This window comes from Lithobates pipiens, unplaced genomic scaffold (assembly GCF_037356315.1).
Source record: "Lithobates pipiens isolate NorthernLeopardFrog02 unplaced genomic scaffold, aLitPip1_a1.2 Scaffold_35, whole genome shotgun sequence".
In the NCBI taxonomy this organism is placed as follows: domain Eukaryota; kingdom Metazoa; phylum Chordata; class Amphibia; order Anura; family Ranidae; genus Lithobates; species Lithobates pipiens.
This window is the reverse complement of record NW_027507811.1, coordinates 6580888-6599093: the sequence shown is the minus strand read 5'-3', so window position 1 is coordinate 6599093 and position 18206 is coordinate 6580888. Positions and strand designations below refer to the sequence as shown.

The 18206-nt window shown below is 52.4% G+C and overlaps 1 protein-coding gene across 1 annotated transcript in view; it reads right to left on the bottom strand.

Moving 5' to 3' along the window:
* LOC143955461 (uncharacterized) overlaps positions 1-18206 on the bottom strand; it is a 133530-nt gene that overhangs the window by 24354 nt on the left and 90970 nt on the right. Inside the window, exons 25-26 of the mRNA XM_077465504.1 lie at positions 11877-12413; positions 3476-3521 (exon numbers count right to left, since the gene is read on the bottom strand). Of these exons, the coding sequence (XP_077321630.1) occupies positions 3476-3521; positions 11877-12413 (583 nt within the window). The remainder of the gene's footprint in view (positions 1-3475; positions 3522-11876; positions 12414-18206) is intronic.

The window sequence follows — 18206 nt, the reverse complement described above, 5'->3', positions numbered from 1 at the left end:
TAGGAGGGAGGGTCAAGTTGTACAAAAGGGTAATAGCTGTGGGGGGTGAGCCAATGGAGAAAATAGTGCAGGTGTTAGATGGAGGCAGGATAGGCTTCTCTGAAGAGGAACGTTTTCAGGGATCGCCTAAAAGTGGGTAAATTTGGAGACAGTCTGACAGATTGGGGTAGGGAATTTCCAGAGGATGGGCGAGGCTCGGGAGGAGTCCTGGAGGCGGATATGGGAGGAGGTGACGAGGGAGCTAGAGAGCAGGAAGTCTTGGGAGGAACAAAGTGGGCAATTAGGTTGGTATTTTGAGACTAGGCTAGTGATGTAGCCGGGGGGCAGAGTTGTAAATGGCTTTGTAACTTATTGTTAGTATTTTGAATTTAATTTGTTGGGCAAATGGCAGCCAATGGAGGGATTGGCAGAGAGGGGTAGCAGACACTGTGCGGTTTGTAAGGTGGATGAGTCTGGCAGCAGCATTCATGATGGACTGAAGGGGAGATAGTCTATTTAAAGGTGAGCCAATGAGGAGGGAGTTGCAGTAGTCACGGCGAGAGATGACCAGGAAGTGAATCAGGAGCTTTGTGGTTTCATTGGTTAGAAAGGGACGTAGTTTAGAGATGTTTCGGAGGTTGAGGCGGCAAGCTTTGGACATGGGTCTGAGTCACCCCCTCACTGTCCTCATCACATGTACCCAACAGCAAACAGTCCACCTCTAGCGTACAGTTGCAGAGTAGCCAGGCAGATCAGGGAGGGGGGCCCATACCCCAATACAGATGGGATGGGGGAAATCACCCTCCTTCTTTCAGCATGTCCCACCTCTAGCACTTGAATACAATGAACCCCCAGCAGAAAGGATTGAGATAGTAATGGCTCCTGATCCCTAGGATGTAGTTGTGGAGGATTAGCAATGTAAAAGGGGGGGGGGGAGGATACAGTAGAGGTCCTCAGCACGGCGGAGCCAGTGTCCAAAGACGTGCAGGTAGGTTGATTAGTTTCTGTCCAAGGTTGGCCCTAGTGTATGATTGGGGACCTAGGATGGTGGGCTCCTTGGGGGTAGGGACCGATGTGAGTGTGCAATGTACAGGGATAGGGACAATTGTGGACACTCAGTCTGGTTGAACTGGATGGACTGGTGTCTTTATTCAGCCTTACTATCTATGAGACATGTATATGGAGATGCAACATCAAGGGCCTGCTGGGAACACCATGGTGGTACCAACAATTCCAGCTATGGTCGTCATTGGCATCTTTTTTGGGTGAGAATTGTAGAAAATACTAAAACAACGTAACCAGGCAGGGAATTCCAAAAGAGCAGGAGGTTTTTTATGGATATCAGCCCCTAGGATGTAGTTGTGGAGGATTAGCAATGTAAAAGGGGGGGGGGATACAGTAGAGGTCCTCAGCAAGGCAGTACGGAGCATCCAAGTGTCCAAGTTGTAGGACATGTATATGGAGATGCAACATCAAGGGCCTGCTGGGAACACCATGGTGGTACCAACAATTCCAGCTATGGTCGTCATTGACATCTTTTTTGGGGGGGAAGTGAGAATTGTAGAAAATACTAAAACAACGTAACCAGGCAGGGAATTCTAAAAGAGCAGGAGGTTTTTTATGGATATCAGCCCCTAGGATGTAGTTGTGGAGGATTAGCAATGTAAAGGGGGGGGGGGGGGATACAGTGGAGGTCCTCAGCAAGGCAGTAAGGAGCAGCCAAGTGTCCAAGTTGTAGGACATGTATATGGAGATGCAACATCAAAGGCCTGCTGGGAACACCATGGTGGTACCAACAATTCCAGCTATGGTCGTCATTGCTTAACCATAAAGCCTAATATTAATAAATGATTAATTCATATGCTAATATCAATAATATGAAATATACGGGTTAATACGGAAATTCTACTGCAGAATAGAGTGCTCCAACTACAGTATCTAAGCAGCTTGGATGGCAGGGCTTCAGATGTGGTGCTTCAGCTAAGAGAGCAGCAATAGGTGGGTGGAAGACCACCCAACAGCCTTAATTAAGGGGCCCACCTGAAAAGGCAGGCAGTTTGTACCTAATTTTGGGAGGTCTCACTCATGCCCACTAAATCAGTCAGGGTGGTTCCATGTACCTCCAGCCTGAGGGCCTTTTTCTTCAGGCACCTATTTGGATGCATCGGTGTCGTCCTTTAGCCCCGCTTGTGTTGGAGACTGCGCCGGACTGACAGCATCGGCCACCGCTCTTGAGTGCTTATTTGGCAAAAAAGGAAGGCATGCCTTCCGGTGGATAGTGCTTAGTGATGGATGGTGGCGATGGGCCCTCTCGGGGGATGGGGCTGCTGCCTTTTCTGTGTGGTCGTTTTAGACATGTAGACTTATGCCGCGTACACACGATCAAACAAGCGGGTGGATCCCCCCGTGTGTAGCCTCCGGCATACTTTTTTGACCCTAAAATACGGCGGACTTAGAAAGTAGTTTTGCACTCCAATCTTCCCGCCGGACTCGCATTTCGGCGGACAATCCAGCCGTGTGTGTGCCAGTCCGCCGTACTTTTGAAATGAGCGGACTTTTCCCGCCAGGAGAAAAGTCCGCTCATTTCGAGCGGGTCTCCAGGTAGGAGGGGCCCGCGAAGGAGACATCGCTGGCTCCGCCGCCTGGTATGAACTTAAAGGGGAACCCCAACGCCGAAAAAAAAACGCGTGGGGGTTCTCCCAGGTCCACATCAGACCCTTGTCCGAGCACGCTACCCGGCCGGCCAGGAAAGGGGGGGACGAGCGAGCGCCCCCCTCCTGAGCTGTACCAGGCCGCGTGCCCTCAACATGGGGGGTGCCTTGGGGAAGGGGGGGGCTGCGTGGCCCCCCACCCCAAAGCACCTTGTTCCCATGTTGATGAGGACAAGGGCCTCTTCCTGACAACCCTGGCCGTTGGTTGTCGGGGTCTGCGGGCGAGGGGCTTATCGGAATCCCAAAGGCACCCCCCATGTTGAGGGCACGCGGCCTGGTACGGCTCAGGAGGGGGGGCCGCTCGCTCGTCCCCCCCTTTCCTGGCTGGCCGGGTAGCGTGCTCGGACAAGGGTCTGATGTTGACCTGGGGGGGACCCCCACGCCGATTTTTTTCGGTGTTGGGGTTCCCCTTTAAATTCATACCAGGCGGCGGGGCCAGAGAAGTCTCCTTTCGCGAGCCCCGCCTACCTGGAGACCCGCTCAAAATGAGCGGACTTTCCTCCGCGTGTGTGGGCGAGTCCGTTCATTTCAAAAGTAGTGCGGATAATACGGTGGACTTAGTACGCCGTATTAGTCTGCTGAAAAAGAGCCGTGTGTGGGCAAGTAGCCCATTCGGAAAGTCTGACGGACAGTCTGGCGGGAAGTCCGCCAGACTAAGTCCGTCGGACAGACAGCTACGTGTGTACGCGGCTTTAGATAAAACGAAAGGAGCGCCCGGTGTCCAGAGAAACTTTGACTTGTGGAATATGGTTCGTGGACCTTTATTAAAAATAGGCAACATGTACATCAAGCCAAAGTGTTTCGGGGGAATAGACTTCCCCTTCTTCAAGGCTAGCAAACAAAACAAAGGATGGATAAAATATACATATAGCAATATATATAAATAAACAAACAATTGTAATATATAAAATAAACATATTATAAAAATGTAAGCAGAGCAGTGGCGTAGCGGTGGGGGGGGGGTGGCGGGAGGCGGGTCACCCGGGGTAGTCGCCATGGGTGCAAGATCTAGAGGGGCACAGAAAAGTCCTGACTCGCGCTGGGCCCGCTGTCCCGACTGTTGAATGTGCTTTCACTCTCCTTGCACTGCAACTGACTGTGCTCCGCTGCTATCTATCCATTAGCACCCTGAGCCCGGGAGCTGTCCATGCCCAGCGATAGACATCCTCTGTGATTGGCCAAACTGGGTCACATGATGGCGTGGCGGCGGCGATCAGAGCTAGCTTTGGAAGGTGATAGCAGTCGGTTGGTGCTGCAAATTTCTTCTGCCTCACTGTCTGAGATTCTGCTCTGTATCTGCTTGTCCATCACAGCAGAGCATGGGAGGCAAAAAGAGCCCTACCAGATGAGTGTCCACCTGGCTCCGTCCTCCCCTCCATCTGGCTGCAGCCCTTCCTCTCCTCTGTCCACCTGGCTCCGTCCTCCCCCCCCCCCCACCTGGCTGCATCCCTTCCTCTCCTCTGTCACCTGCTCCATCCTCCCTCCATCTGGCTGCATCCTTCTTCTCCTCTGTCCACCTGGCTCCGTCCTCCCCCCCCCACCTGGCTGCATCCCTTCCTCTCTTCTGTCCACCTGGCTCCGTCCTCCCCCCCCCACCTGGCTGCATCCCTTCCTCTCTTCTGTCCACCTGGCTCCGTCCTCCCCCCCCCCACCTTGAAGCATCCCTTCCTCTCCTCTGTCCACCTGGCTCCGTCCTCCCCTCCACCTGGCTGCATCCTTCCTCTCCTCTGTCCACCTGGCTCCGTCCTCCCCTCCACCTGGCTGCATCCCTTCCTCTCCTCTGTCCACCTGTTGCGTCCTCTACCCTCCACCTGGCTGCATCCCTTCCTCTCCTCTTTCCACCTGGCTCCGTCCTCCCTCCACCTGGCTGCATCCCTTCCTCTCCTCTGTCCACCTGGCTCCGTCCTCCCCTCCACCTGGCTGCATCTCTTCCTCTCCTCTGTCCACCTGGCTCCGTCCTCCCCTCCACCTGGCTGAATCCCTTCCTCTCCTCTGTCCACCTGGCTCCGTCCTCCCCTCCACCTGGCTGCATCCCTTCCTCTTCTCTTTCCCACCTGGCCTCCGTCCTCCACCTGGCTGCATCCCTTCCTTTCCTCTGTCCACCTGGCTCCGTCCTCCCCCTCCACCTGGCTGCATCCCTTCCTTTCCTCTGTCCACCTGGCTCCGTCCTCCCCTCACCTGGCTGCATCCCTTCCTCTCCTCTGTCCACCTGGCTGCATCCCTTCCTCTCCTCTGTCCACCTGGCTCCGTCCTTCCACCTGGCTGCATCCCTTCCTCTCCTCTGTCCACCTGGTTGCGTCCTCTACCCTCCACCTGGCTGCATCCCTTCCTCTCCTATTTCCACCTGGCTCCGTCCTCCCCTCCACCTGGCTGCATCCCTACCTCTTCTCTGTCCACCTGGCTCCGTCCTCCACCTGGCTGCATCTCTTCCTCTCCTCTGTCCACCTGCTCCGTCCTCCCCTCCACCTGGCTGCATCCCTTCCTTTTCTCTGTCCACCTGGCTCCGTCCTCCACCTGGCTGCATCTCTTCCTCTCCTCTGTCCACCTGGCTCCGTCCTCCCCCCCACCTGGCTGCATCCCTTCCCTCTCTTCTGTCCACCTGGCTCCGTCCTCCCCCCTCCACCTGGCTGCATCCCTTCCTCTCCTCTGTCCACCTGGCTCCATCCTCCCCTCCATCTGGCTGCATCCCTTCTTTTCCTCTGTCCACCTGGCTCCATCCTCCCCTCCATCTGGCTGCATCCCTTCTTTTCCTCTGTCCACCTGGCTCCCCCCCCCCCCACCTGGCTGCATCCCTTCCTCTCCTCTGTCCACCTGGCTCCATTCTCCCCTCCATCTGGCTGCATCCCTTCCTCTCCTCTGTCCACCTGGCTCCATCCTCCCCTCCATCTGGCTGCATCCCTTCTTTTCCTCTGTCCACCTGGCTCCGTCCCCCCCCCCCACCTGGCTGCATCCCTTCCTCTCCTCTGTCCACCTGGCTCCATTCTCCCCCTCCACCTGGCTGCATCCCTTCCTCTCCTCTGTCCACCTGGCTCCATTCTCCCCTCCACCTGGCTGCATCCCTTCCTCTCCTCTGTCCACCTGGCTCCGTCCTCCCCCCTCCACCTGGCTGCATCCCTTCCTCTCCTCTGTCCACCTTTACATCAGCATGCCCCCTTTAAACATCAGTGTTCCCCTTTACATCACCGTGCCCCCGATTAAACATCATCATGCAGCCTTCCCTGAACAGTCCTATCAAGATAAAGACACACAGCTGCTGGGTGCTCTCTCTTGGTTCTCCCGCCCGGCCGCCACTTTTATCCTCACAGAGGGCGGGAGGTACTGCATATCGGGATGGAGGATGGGAGCCGCCCAGCTTACTACAATAACAGCTTGTTCATTTGAAAAGACTTCCGCCCTCTGTCTCGATATGCAATGCAGCACCTTCCGCCCCCTCCTGGCCAACTGTGAGGATAATAGCGGCAGCCGGTTGGGAGAACCAAGAGATAGAACACCCAGCTTGATCAGCGACCCGGCCCGCGGTCCGGACAGGACTGTTGCTCTGTCCGGGTTCGGAACCGCGGTCCGCCATTTCATGAACCCTGGATTACAGGAAAAGAAATGAACATTCAGTCATACAAATCCGAAGGCAGACTTTTATTAATCAATGTAGAAAATATCAGGAGTTCATAAATATAAAACATTTACTCCTTTGTTTAATCCCCAAAAATATGTATCAATATATTTGCATTTATATCAGGTGAATATCAAATGAGACGTTTGAAAATGTCATATTTTACAGTTTCAAGCAGCAGGTGGCGCTCTCCAAGCAAATGAAGCCGAGTGGACAGGCTGATAACTACTGCACTGAAGTGGCCAGTCCTGGCATGTAGTGTGATCTCCCCTTCCCTTCATCCACAAGTAATATCTAGATCTTCTCTCACCGTGTTCATGTTGTCTTCCTTTGAAGTATCTTCTGAAAATCAGGGGAGATCAGACTACACTCCTAGAGGGACCCAACCAGCAGTGACACCCCCTCCTTCTCTCTCCTAGAGGGACCCAACCAGCAGTGACACCCCCTCCTTCTCTCTCCTAGAGGGACCCGACCAACAGTGACACCCCCTCCTTCTCTCTCCTAGAGGGACCCGACCAGCAATGACGCCCCCTCCTTCTCTCTCCTAGAGGGACCCGACCAACAGTGACACCCCCTCCTTCTCTCTCCTAGAGGGACCCGACCAGCAATGACGCCCCCTCCTTCTCTCTCCTAGAGGGACCCAACCGGCAGCGACACCCCCTCCTTCTCTCTCCTAGAGGGACCCAACCGGCAGTGACACCTCCTCCTTCTCTCTCCTAGAGGGACCCAACCGACAGTGACACCCCCTCCTTCTCTCTCCTAGAGGGACCCAACCGGCAGTGACACCCCCTCCTTCTGTCTCCTAGAGGGACCCAACCGACAGTGACACCCCCTCCTTCTCTCTCCTAGAGGGACCCAACCGGCAGTGACACCCCCTCCTCCTCTCTCCTAGAGGGACCCAACCAGCAGTGACACCCCCTCCTTCTCTCTCCTAGAGGGACCCAACCGACAGTGACACCCCCTCCTTCTCTCTCCTAGAGGGACCCAACCGGCAGTGACACCCCCTCCTTCTGTCTCCTAGAGGGACCCAACCGGCAGTGACACCCCCTCCTCCTCTCTCCTAGAGGGACCCAACCAGCAGTGACACCCCCTCCTCCTCTCTCCTAGAGGGACCCAACCAGCAGTGACACCCCCTCCTTCTCTCTCCTAGAGGGACCCAACCAGCAGTGACACCCCCTCCTCCTCTCTCCTAGAGGGACCCAACCAGCAGTGACACCCCCTCCTCCTCTCTCCTAGAGGGACCCAACCGGCAGTGACACCCCCCTCCTTCTCTCTCCTAGAGGGACCCAACCGGCAGTGACACCCCCTCCTCCTCTCTCCTAGAGGGACCCAACCGGCAGTGACACCCCCTCCTTCTCTCTCCTAGAGGGACCCAACCGGCAGCGACACCCCCTCCTTCTCTCTCCTAGAGGGACCCAACCAGCAGTGACGCCCCCTCCTTCTCTCTCCTAGAGGGACCCAACCGGCAGTGACACCCCCTCCTCCTCTCTCCTAGAGGGACCCAACCAGCAGTGACACCCCCTCCTCCTCTCTCCTAGAGGGACCCAACCGGCAGTGACACCCCCTCCTTCTCTCTCCTAGAGGGACCCAACCAGCAGTGACACCCCCTCCTTCTCTCTCCTAGAGGGACCCAACCAGCAGTGACACCCCCTCCTCCTCTCTCCTAGAGGGACCCAACCGGCAGTGACACCCCCTCCTTCTCTCTCCTAGAGGGACCCAACCAGCAGTGACGCCCCCTCCTTCTCTCTCCTAGAGGGACCCAACCGGCAGTGACACCCCCTCCTTCTCTCTCCTAGAGGGACCCAACCGGCAGTGACACCCCCTCCTTCTCTCTCCTAGAGGGACCCAACCGGCAGTGACACCTCCTCCTTCTCTCTCCTAGAGGGACCCAACCAGCAGTGACACCCCCTCCTTCTCTCTCCTAGAGGGACCCAACCAGCAGTGACACCCCCTCCTTCTCTCTTCTAGAGGGACCCAACCGGCAGTGACACCCCCTCCTTCTCTCTCCTAGAGGGACCCAACCGGCAGTGACACCCCCTCCTTCTCTCTCCTAGAGGGACCCAACCGGCAGTGACACCCCCTCCTTCTCTCTCCTAGAGGGACCCAACCGGCAGTGACACCCCTCCTTCTCTCTCCTAGAGGGACCCAACCAGCCGTGACACCCCCTCCTTCTCTCTCCTAGAGAGACCCGACCAGCAGTGACACCCCCTCCTTCTCTCTCCTAGAGGGACCCAACCAGCAGTGACACCCCCTCCTTCTCTCTCCTAGAGGGACCCAACCAGCAGTGACGCCCCCTCCTTCTCTCTCCTAGAGGGACCCAACCGGCAGTGACACCCCCTCCTTCTCTCTCCTAAAGGGGCCCAACCAACAGTGACACCCCCTCCTTCTCTCTCCTAGAGGGACCCGACCAGCAGTGACACCCCCTCCTTCTCTCTTCTAGAGGGACCCAACCGGCAGTGACACCCCCTCCTTCTCTCTCCTAGAGGGACCCAACGGCAGTGACACCCCCTCCTTCTCTCTCCTAGAGGGACCCAACCGGCAGTGACACCTCCTCCTTCTCTCTCCTAGAGGGACCCAACCAGCAGTGACACCCCCTCCTTCTCTCTCCTAGAGGGACCCAACCGGCAGTGACACCCCCTCCTTCTCTCTCCTAGAGGGACCCAACCGGCAGTGACACCTCCTCCTTCTCTCTCCTAGAGGGACCCAACCAGCAGTGACACCCCCTCCTTCTCTCTCCTAGAGGGACCCAACCAGCAGTGACGCCCCCTCCTTCTCTCTCCTAGAGGGACCCAACCAGCAGTGACACCCCCTCCTTCTCTCTCCTAGAGGGGCCCAACCAACAGTGACACCCCCTCCTTCTCTCTCCTAGAGGGACCCGACCAGCAGTGACACCCCCTCCTTCTCTCTTCTAGAGGGACCCAACCGGCAGTGACACCCCCTCCTTCTCTCTCCTAGAGGGACCCAACCGGCAGTGACACCCCCTCCTTCTCTCTCCTAGAGGGACCCAACCGGCAGTGACACCTCCTCCTTCTCTCTCCTAGAGGGACCCAACCAGCAGTGACACCCCCTCCTTCTCTCTCCTAGAGGGACCCAACCAGCAGTGACACCCCCTCCTTCTCTCTCCTAGAGGGACCCAACCGGCAGTGACACCCCCTCCTTCTCTCTCCTAGAGGAACCCAACCAGCAGTGACGCCCCCTCCTTCTCTCTCCTAGAGGGACCCAACCAGCAGTGACGCCCCCTCCTTCTCTCTCCTAGAGGGACCCAACCTGCAGTGACACCCCCTCCTTCTCTCTCCTAGAGGGACCCAACCAGCAGTGACACCCCCTCCTTCTCTCTCCTAGAGGGACCCAACCGGCAGTGACACCCCCTCCTTCTCTCTCCTAGAGGAACCCAACCAGCAGTGACGCCCCCTCCTTCTCTCTCCTAGAGGGACCCAACCAGCAGTGACGCCCCCTCCTTCTCTCTTCTAGCAGAGTCAGCCAGACAGAACTTTGAAGTCTTTACTGATCTCTGATTTCCTTATAAAGTGTTTCTTCCATGATAAAGATCAGAGGAGCGCTCAGCCACGTGTTTTCTGAGGTGTATAAAGCTGGCTACTTGGTGTAAATTCCCTTATAAAATGGCACAGCATCAAAAATATGCAACATGTTTCAGCTTACATTGCCTTTCTCATAGTATAGACCCTATAAAGAAACTGTGTAAGCCGAAACACGTTGCATTTTCGATGCAGTGTCATCACAAGAACCATGCACAGGCACCAGCTGGGGCTAGGACAACATCTCAGAGATCTGAGTCTCTAATACCTACACTCAAAGATCTAAGTCTCTGAGACCGCCACCCAGAGACATGAGTCTCCGATACCACCATCTAAAGATCTAAGTCTCTAAAACCACCACCTAGAGACACGAGTCTCTGATACCACCACCTAGAGACACGAGTCTCTGATACCACCACCTAGAGACACGAGTCTCTGATACCACCACCTAGAGACACGAGTCTCTGATACCACCACCTAGAGACACGAGCCTCTGATACCACCACCTAGAGACACGAGCCTCTGATACCACCACCTAGAGACACGAGTCTCTGATACCACCACCTAGAGACATGAGTCTCTGATACCACTACCCAGAGACTCCACCCAGAGACATGAGTCTCTGATACCACCACCCAGAGACATGAGTCTTGGATAGCACCACCTAAAGATCTAAGTCTCTAAAACCACCACCCAGAGACACGAGTCTCTGATACCACCACCCAGAGACTCCACCCAGAGACATGAGTCTCTAATACCACCACCTAAAGATCTAAGTCTCTAAAACCAACACCCAGAGATCTGAGTCTCCGATACCTACACCCAGAGACACGAGTCTCTGATACCACCACCTAGAGATCCGAGTCTCTGATACCTACACCCAGAGACATGAGTCTCTGATACCACCAACCAGAGATCTAAGTCTCTGATACCTACACCCAAAGATCTGAGTAGAAGCGGCTGGCTCAACAATTGATATAAATAAGATAAAAACCTAAAATCTTCCAGTTTCCCCCTGTTGTATTTAATATATAATATAAAGATATACAGTATATATAGTGTGATGGTGGAGCGGAGCTTCCACGCCCCGATGACATCAGTTGTGACGAAACATGCAGGGCGGAGCTTTGGCTCATGTCGTCATCATGCATTGCGAAACCAGGAAGTGGTCCATTTGACTCCTGGGACCGATTGTTTAAGAGCTTATCCCCTTTTACTTTAGTGTTCTTTACTGACTCACGTTTTACCCGGAGACAATGAACATCACTTCCATTTTTCCTTGGACCTGTTCGTTTTCATCAATCGTGCATTATACGTATTGTCAATTATATTATTTCTTTTTCTTACAACACTTTAGGTTTATATCTTATGCGTAGTAAGATAGCGATAAAAGGGAATTTTATAGAGAGTATGGATGCTTTGTCGGCTTTATTCCAAATGTCCTCCACAGCCAGGGAACCACCTATGGATCTCTCACATAGATTTGACGCTGTTATAGCTGCAAAGGGCAGGTCAACTCAATATTGAGCCCTACGGACTAAGACTGGGATACCATTAAAGTTCATGTGCGTGTAAAGGCAGGCGTCCCAAAAACGTGGACAATATAGTGTATATGGGGGGTCCTTATAGAGTTGTGTCTCAACGCGTTTCATGAGATAAACCCACTTCTTCGGGAAGACTTTGAGGGATAAATATGAGGCCAACTGAGCTGCAAAGGGTGGGCCAACTCAATATCGAACCCTACGGACTAAGACTAGGGTGCCATTAAAGTTCATGTGCGTGTAAAGGCAGGCGTCCCAAAAACGTGGACAATATAGTGTATATGGGGGGTCCTTATAGAGTTGTGTCTCAACGCGTTTCATGGGATAAACCCACTTCTTCAGGAAGACTTTGAGGGATAAATCTGAGGCCAACTGAGCTGCAAAGGGTGGGCCAACTCAATATTGAACCCTACGGACTAAGACTGGGGTGCCATTAAAGTTTATGTGCGTTAAAAGGCAGGCGTCCGAATACTTTTGACAATATAGTGTATATTTCGGCTAGTGGAGAAGACCAATATTATTTGTGGACAGAAGCCTGTATCCCGTGAGATCTTTGATGTTTGACCAGGTCTTTTTTATGCATATAACATTTCCCGCACTCTGGACAAACGTGCGGCTTCTCGCCCGTGTGGGATCTCTGATGCCTGTTAAGGCAGAACTTCTGTGAAAAACATTCCCGCACTCAGGGCACAAATAGGGCTTCAGCCCCATGTGAGATCTCTGATGTTTATCCAGGTCTGATTTATTTGAACAGCCCTTCCCGCACTCGGGGCAGGAGTACGGCATCTCCCCCGTGTGGGACCTCTGGTGTATAACAAGTTTTGCTTTCTGCGTATAACATTTTCCGCACTCGGGGCAGGAATAGGGCTTCTCGCCCGTGTGGGACTTCTGATGGATGTCGAGATGGAACTTCAGCGAGAAACACTTCCCGCACTCGAGGCAAGAATACGGCTTCTCCCCCGTGTGAAATCTTTGATGTCTAACCAGGTCCGATTTCTGTATAAAACATTTACCGCACTCAGAGCAGGAATGCGGCCTCTCGCCCGTGTGGGTCTTCTGGTGTATGTAGAGGTGGAACTTCTGCAAAAAACATTTGCCGCACTCGGGGCAGGAATGCGGCTTCTCCCCCCTGTGTAATCTCTGATGTCTGGAAAGAGTGGACTTCTGTGAAAAAAATTTCCCGCACTCGGGGCAGGAATGGAGCTTTCCTCCCGTGGGAGAGCTCTGAGGTTCAGGAAGTCTTAATTCAGACGGAAAACTTTCCCCGCGATCCGGATAGGAGAATCTCCGATCCCCCCGAACCCCGGCCCCGTTCCTCACAGTACGAGGTTGCTCAGAGTCGGAGGGACTCCATGGTCTATCCACACTGTGAAGTCCACCATCCATAGTGGAGATCATTGTCTTTTCTCCTCCACAATCTCCTGTGATGTCCTCATCTTCCATTCTACAACCTGGAGATAAAGGGAGACGATCCTTCGAGGGTTTCTCCATGGCGTGTCCTGGAAAAATATAAAAAACAAAACCCTTATCTATTCGTACAACCTGGCAGACAAGGAGAGGCAGGAGACAAGTGGGCTCCTCCTACCCATATCAGGCCACCTACCCTCAACATGAGCGGGTTACCTCGCCAAGGGGGAGCCCCCTGGCAAAGGAGCGTGTCCCCATGCTGAGGACAAAGGCCTCTTCCCCACAACCCTGGCCTGGTTATCGTGGCGGGGGGTGGGGTGGGGGGGGATTTTGAAGGTTACTTAAACACTTGCCTACCGGGGCACTTTCACCCCCCACTTCCTGCCCAGGCCAATTTTCAGCTGTCGCAATTTGTGTGACAATTGCCCGGTCATGCTACACGGTATATTTTTTTTTTTTTAGACAGCTTTCTTTTGGTGGGGTTTTTTGGTTTTTGCCAGAGTATGCTGTGGCCAGGGGAGGTGGAGAGAAGGGGGGGGGGGGTAATGTAGCTGCACAGAGAAGTGCAGGATCTGTCAGAGTTTTGTCCTCCTCTCTGCTGCTGACTCCTGAGATGGGGGGGGGGGGGGGGGGCAGAGATTTGTCGGGCTGGCTTAGCCCTTCCTCCTCTGGGCTGGCCGCTCAGCTGTCGGCTAATTGCCAGCTCTCTTCTCTTTCCACAGTTACCAGCTGTTCCCGATGATGCTCGTCTCTGACCTGCCTATTTAAAGCCTTCCAGCTCATTTCTCCATTGCCTTCACGTTGGCCACATCACAAGGAACCATCTCCTGCTGTTTGTTTCAAGACTGGCTTGCTGACATCCCTCCTGGCTTCTTATCCTGCTTGCAGTTGCTCTCCTTGGATCCCTGACTTCCGGCCTGGCTGATTACCCGATCTGATTAATGAACTTTGGACTGGCTGACTACCCGATCTGGCTACTGGACTCTGGCTATGCTTGACTACGCTTTTTTCTATTTACCTTTTTATTTTTATTAATAAACAAGTGTGATTTGATTGTACTTTTGTCTCAGTCTGATTCATGGTTTCTGACAAGATTATCCTCTGTGAAGCTGCACAGAGATGCACAGGATCTGCCGGATATGTTTCGTCCTCCTCTCTGCTCCCGACTGATGAGACAAGGTGGGGGCTGTAGCTGCAGGAGATGTGCGAGGGCCACATGAAGTGGCCTGGTGGGCCGCCTCCGAACCGCGGGCCTTGCGTTTGACACACGTGCTCTGGACCAGGGCTTAGAAAGTCTCAATCTGTGTTATCATATCTGTGCTACTGTAACTAGGAGTGACCCACAACCTAATACTGCCAGCTGAACCGCAAATAGGGTATCAGTACAGGGAGGAGACCATTATCAACCTATTATTGGCTGATATCACTCAGCTCCCGCCCTACTCTGGACCAATCAGTGAGCAGTAACAGAGCAGAGATAAGAGAAGAATATATGATGGGTCACCTGTGCTGATCTCTGTAGGAGTGTCCTCCTCTATGAATGTCCTCGTCATTCCATCCTCCTCCGTATATTGCTGATCATCCCTCACATACCTCTCTTCTACTTCACCCTCAACGTTTATGAAATTCAGAGGGAACATCTGTAACATAGAAGTATTTATCACATAGAAAATATCATCTTGTAGAGTCCACACATCATCTCCACATGTCAGAGTGTTCAATCACTTTATGTTCCCGACCCTCAACTCCACCTACCTGATGATGGTGGGGGATGGTGTGACCTTCCTGTGTGGAATCCCGGGAATACAGAGGACGGGGACATCTCTCTGGTGGGTTTCTGTAGCTGGATGACTCCCCCATGGTGTCCTGGTACAGATCTTTGCGTCCTTCTGGAACCTCTGACTCCTCCGTCACCCCATCCTCATCATCCTCCTCTTTTATCTCTTCTTTAACCTCAACTTTAGAATCTCTCAGGTTTCCACTCTGAATATTTAATAAAAATGACATCAATGGTAACAATGCAGATAATGTACAGATCCTAATGATACTATCAGTGATTGTTCCTCATCTACTCATCTCCCTGCTCCCATTTGCCTCCAAGCTCATCGAAACGCCTTGTCCATGACCGAATGAGTCGCTACCTCCTGGACAACAACCTTCTCGACCCCCTACAGTCCGGCTTCCCTCCACAACATTCCACTGAAACTGCCCCTACTAATACTCACCAATGACCTACTAACTGATAAAACCAACGGCCATTACTCAATACTCGTACTCTTGGACCTCTCTGCTGCCTTCGACACAGTTGACCAACTGCTCCTCCTCAGAAAACTCCACTCCCTTGGCCTCCGTGATTCTGCTTTATCCTGGTTCTCCTCCTACCTATCTCAGCGCCACTTTTAGTGTCACAACTCCATCTCCTCCGCTCCTCTTCCTGTTGGAGTTCCCCAAGGCTCCGTCCTTGGGGGACCCTCCTATTCTCGCTCTATACCTCTTCCCTGGGCCAGTTGATAACCTCCCATGGCTTCCAATACCACCTCTATGCCGGTGACACCCAGATCTATCTCTCCACTCCTCAACTCACCCCCTCCATCTCCTCACCGATCTCCAACTTACTGAATGACATATCAGTATGGAGGTCACACCACTTCCTCCAACTCAATCTTTCCAAAACTGAGCTTCTTATATTTCCTCCTTCCTGCCCCCCCCCCCCCCCCCCCCCGTGACTTTACCATGAAGATCAACAGCACAACCATTGGTCCCTCCACACATGCCGGTGTCCTGGGTGTAATCCTTGACTCTGACCTCTCCTTCAGCCCCCATATCCAATCACTGGCTAAATCCTGTCGCCTTCACCTCCGCAACATCTCCAGAATTCCACCTTCCTGACTAATGACACCACAAAGCAACTTGTTCACTCCGCGATTATTTCCCACCTTGACTACGGCAACTCTCTCCTTAATGGCCGACCCTTACACAGGCTCCTCCCCCCTTCAGTCTATTATGAATGCTGCTGCTAAACTAATACACCTCACTAACCGATCCGTGACTGCCGCCCCTCTCTGCCAATCCCTTCACTGGCTTCCCCTCCCCCACCGTATAAAATTCAAAATGCTAATCACAACATACAAGACCATTCACAACATCCCCCCCATCTACATCACCAACCTCATCTGCAGATATCACCCAAATCGTCCCCTCCGCTCCTCCCAGGACCTCCTGCTCTCTAGTTCCCTTGTTACCTCCTCTCATTCTCGCCTTCAGGACTTTTCCAGAGCCTCTTCCATCCTCTGGAACTCCCTGCCCCGGTATATCCGACCAGCCCCTAACCTGTCCACCTTCAGGACTTCTCCAAAGCCTCTCCCATCCTCTGGAACTCCCTGCCCCGGTATATCCGACCAGCCCCTAACCTGTCCACCTTCAGGACTTCTCCAAAGCCTCTTCCATCCTCTTGAACTCCCGACCCTGGTATGTTCCGATCAGCCCCTAACCTGTCCATCTTCAGGACTTCTCCAGAGCCTCTCCCATCCTCTGGAATTCCCAGAATCGGTATGTTTTCCGATCAGCCCCTAACCTGTCCACATTTAGGAGATCCCTGAAAACTAATTTATTCAGGGAAGCCTATCCCACACCCACCTAACAACTGTCCCCGAGCCACCTCCATCAAATCATTCCCCGCATCTATTACCTTTTGTACCACCACCCCCTCCTTTTAGAATGTAAGCTCTACAAACCGGGCCCTTCTGTATTGAAATGTACTGTAATTGTGTTGTCCCCCCCCTATACATTATAAAGTGCTGCGTAAACTGTTGGCGCTATATAAATCCTGTATAATAATAATAATAATAATACTCTACCTGATGATGGTGAAGGATGGTGTGACCTTCCCATGTGGAATCTCGGGAATACAGAGGACGGGGACATCTCTCTGGTGGGTTCCTGGTATTTGGTGGCTCCATCATATCCTTGTGTCCTTCTGAAAACTCCTCCATCACCCCATACTCCTCATCCTCCTCTTTATACTCTTCTTTAACAATAATATTATAATCCTCGAGGTTTCCACTCTGAATATATATTAAAACAATAATTATAAGAAACATGTTGTGTATAAATCACAACTACCAATAATTGTCAACCACCTACCTGATGATGGTGGGGGATGGTGTGACCTTCCTGTGTGGAATCCCGGGAATACAGAGGACGGGGACATCTCTCTGGTGGGTTCCCATTACTGGATCCATCTGTAGGAAACACACACACTGACTGAATACATTGTTTCTATGTGTTTATCAGATGATGGGGGATCTAGGTGGAGCCTCCGTACTGCTCTCTCCTTTACAATAAAGTCTCCTCTTACCCGGTGATGTGAGGGGCGGCTGATTGTCCATCATGACGTCCTTGTAGAGATCCTTGTGTCCTTCTAAATACTCCTACTCCTCCATGGAACGAAATGGCCGGTACGGTTTATTCTGATGTGTCGCTTTCCCACCAATGATCTTCTCTTTCCTAAACGGATTATATAACTTTTATTAGGTGAGGGCGATGGTGGGTTCATGTAGATGTCGATTTGGATAGGTTTGTATTTATTACATGAACTTTGATTAGGACGAAAAACTCTATTCCACTAATTTTATATACAGTCCTGTTCTATCGGGTTGAGTCCTGACCTCAACCCAATAGAACGCCTTTGGGATGAATTAGAGCGGAGACTGAGAGCCAGGCCTTCTCGTCCAAGATCAGTGCCTGACCTCACAAACGCTCTTCTGGAAGAACGGTCAAACATTCCCATAGACACATCTCCTAAACCTTGTGGACGGCCTTCCCAGAAGAAGTTGAAACTATTATAGCTGCAAAGGGTGGGGCCAACGGGAAAGACAGATCCTGGTGGTAGGGGACTCAATTCTTAGTAGACATGTGCAAAAGGAAAAAATTTGTTTAGTTTCGTTTCGTTTTAATTCGTTAATTCATTAATTTCGTTTAGTTATATTCGTTAACTTCCTTAAATTCGTTTTCGGATTTCGTTTAGTTTTCTACCGAATTTCGAAAAATCGGCCACATTCGAAAATATTTCAACCAAATTCGAAAATATTTCTACCGGATTCGAAATGATTTCAACATGATTCGACATTATTTCAACCACATTCGAAAATATTTTGTGACCCGACTTTAGGGCCATGTATCTCGGGGTCACTTGGTGCTAGAAACTCCAAATTTTGATATGTTGTAGTGCTAGTACTATTGTGTTTGCATACCAAATTTGGGGTTTATAGCTATAAGTGACCCCGAGATATGTGGCCCCAAAATCGGGTCACAAAATGTTATTAGTTATTAAAGCAGAGAATAACATTTTGCGACCCGATTTTGGGGGCCACATATCTCGGGGTCACTTATAGCTAGAAACCCCAAATTTGGTATGCAAACA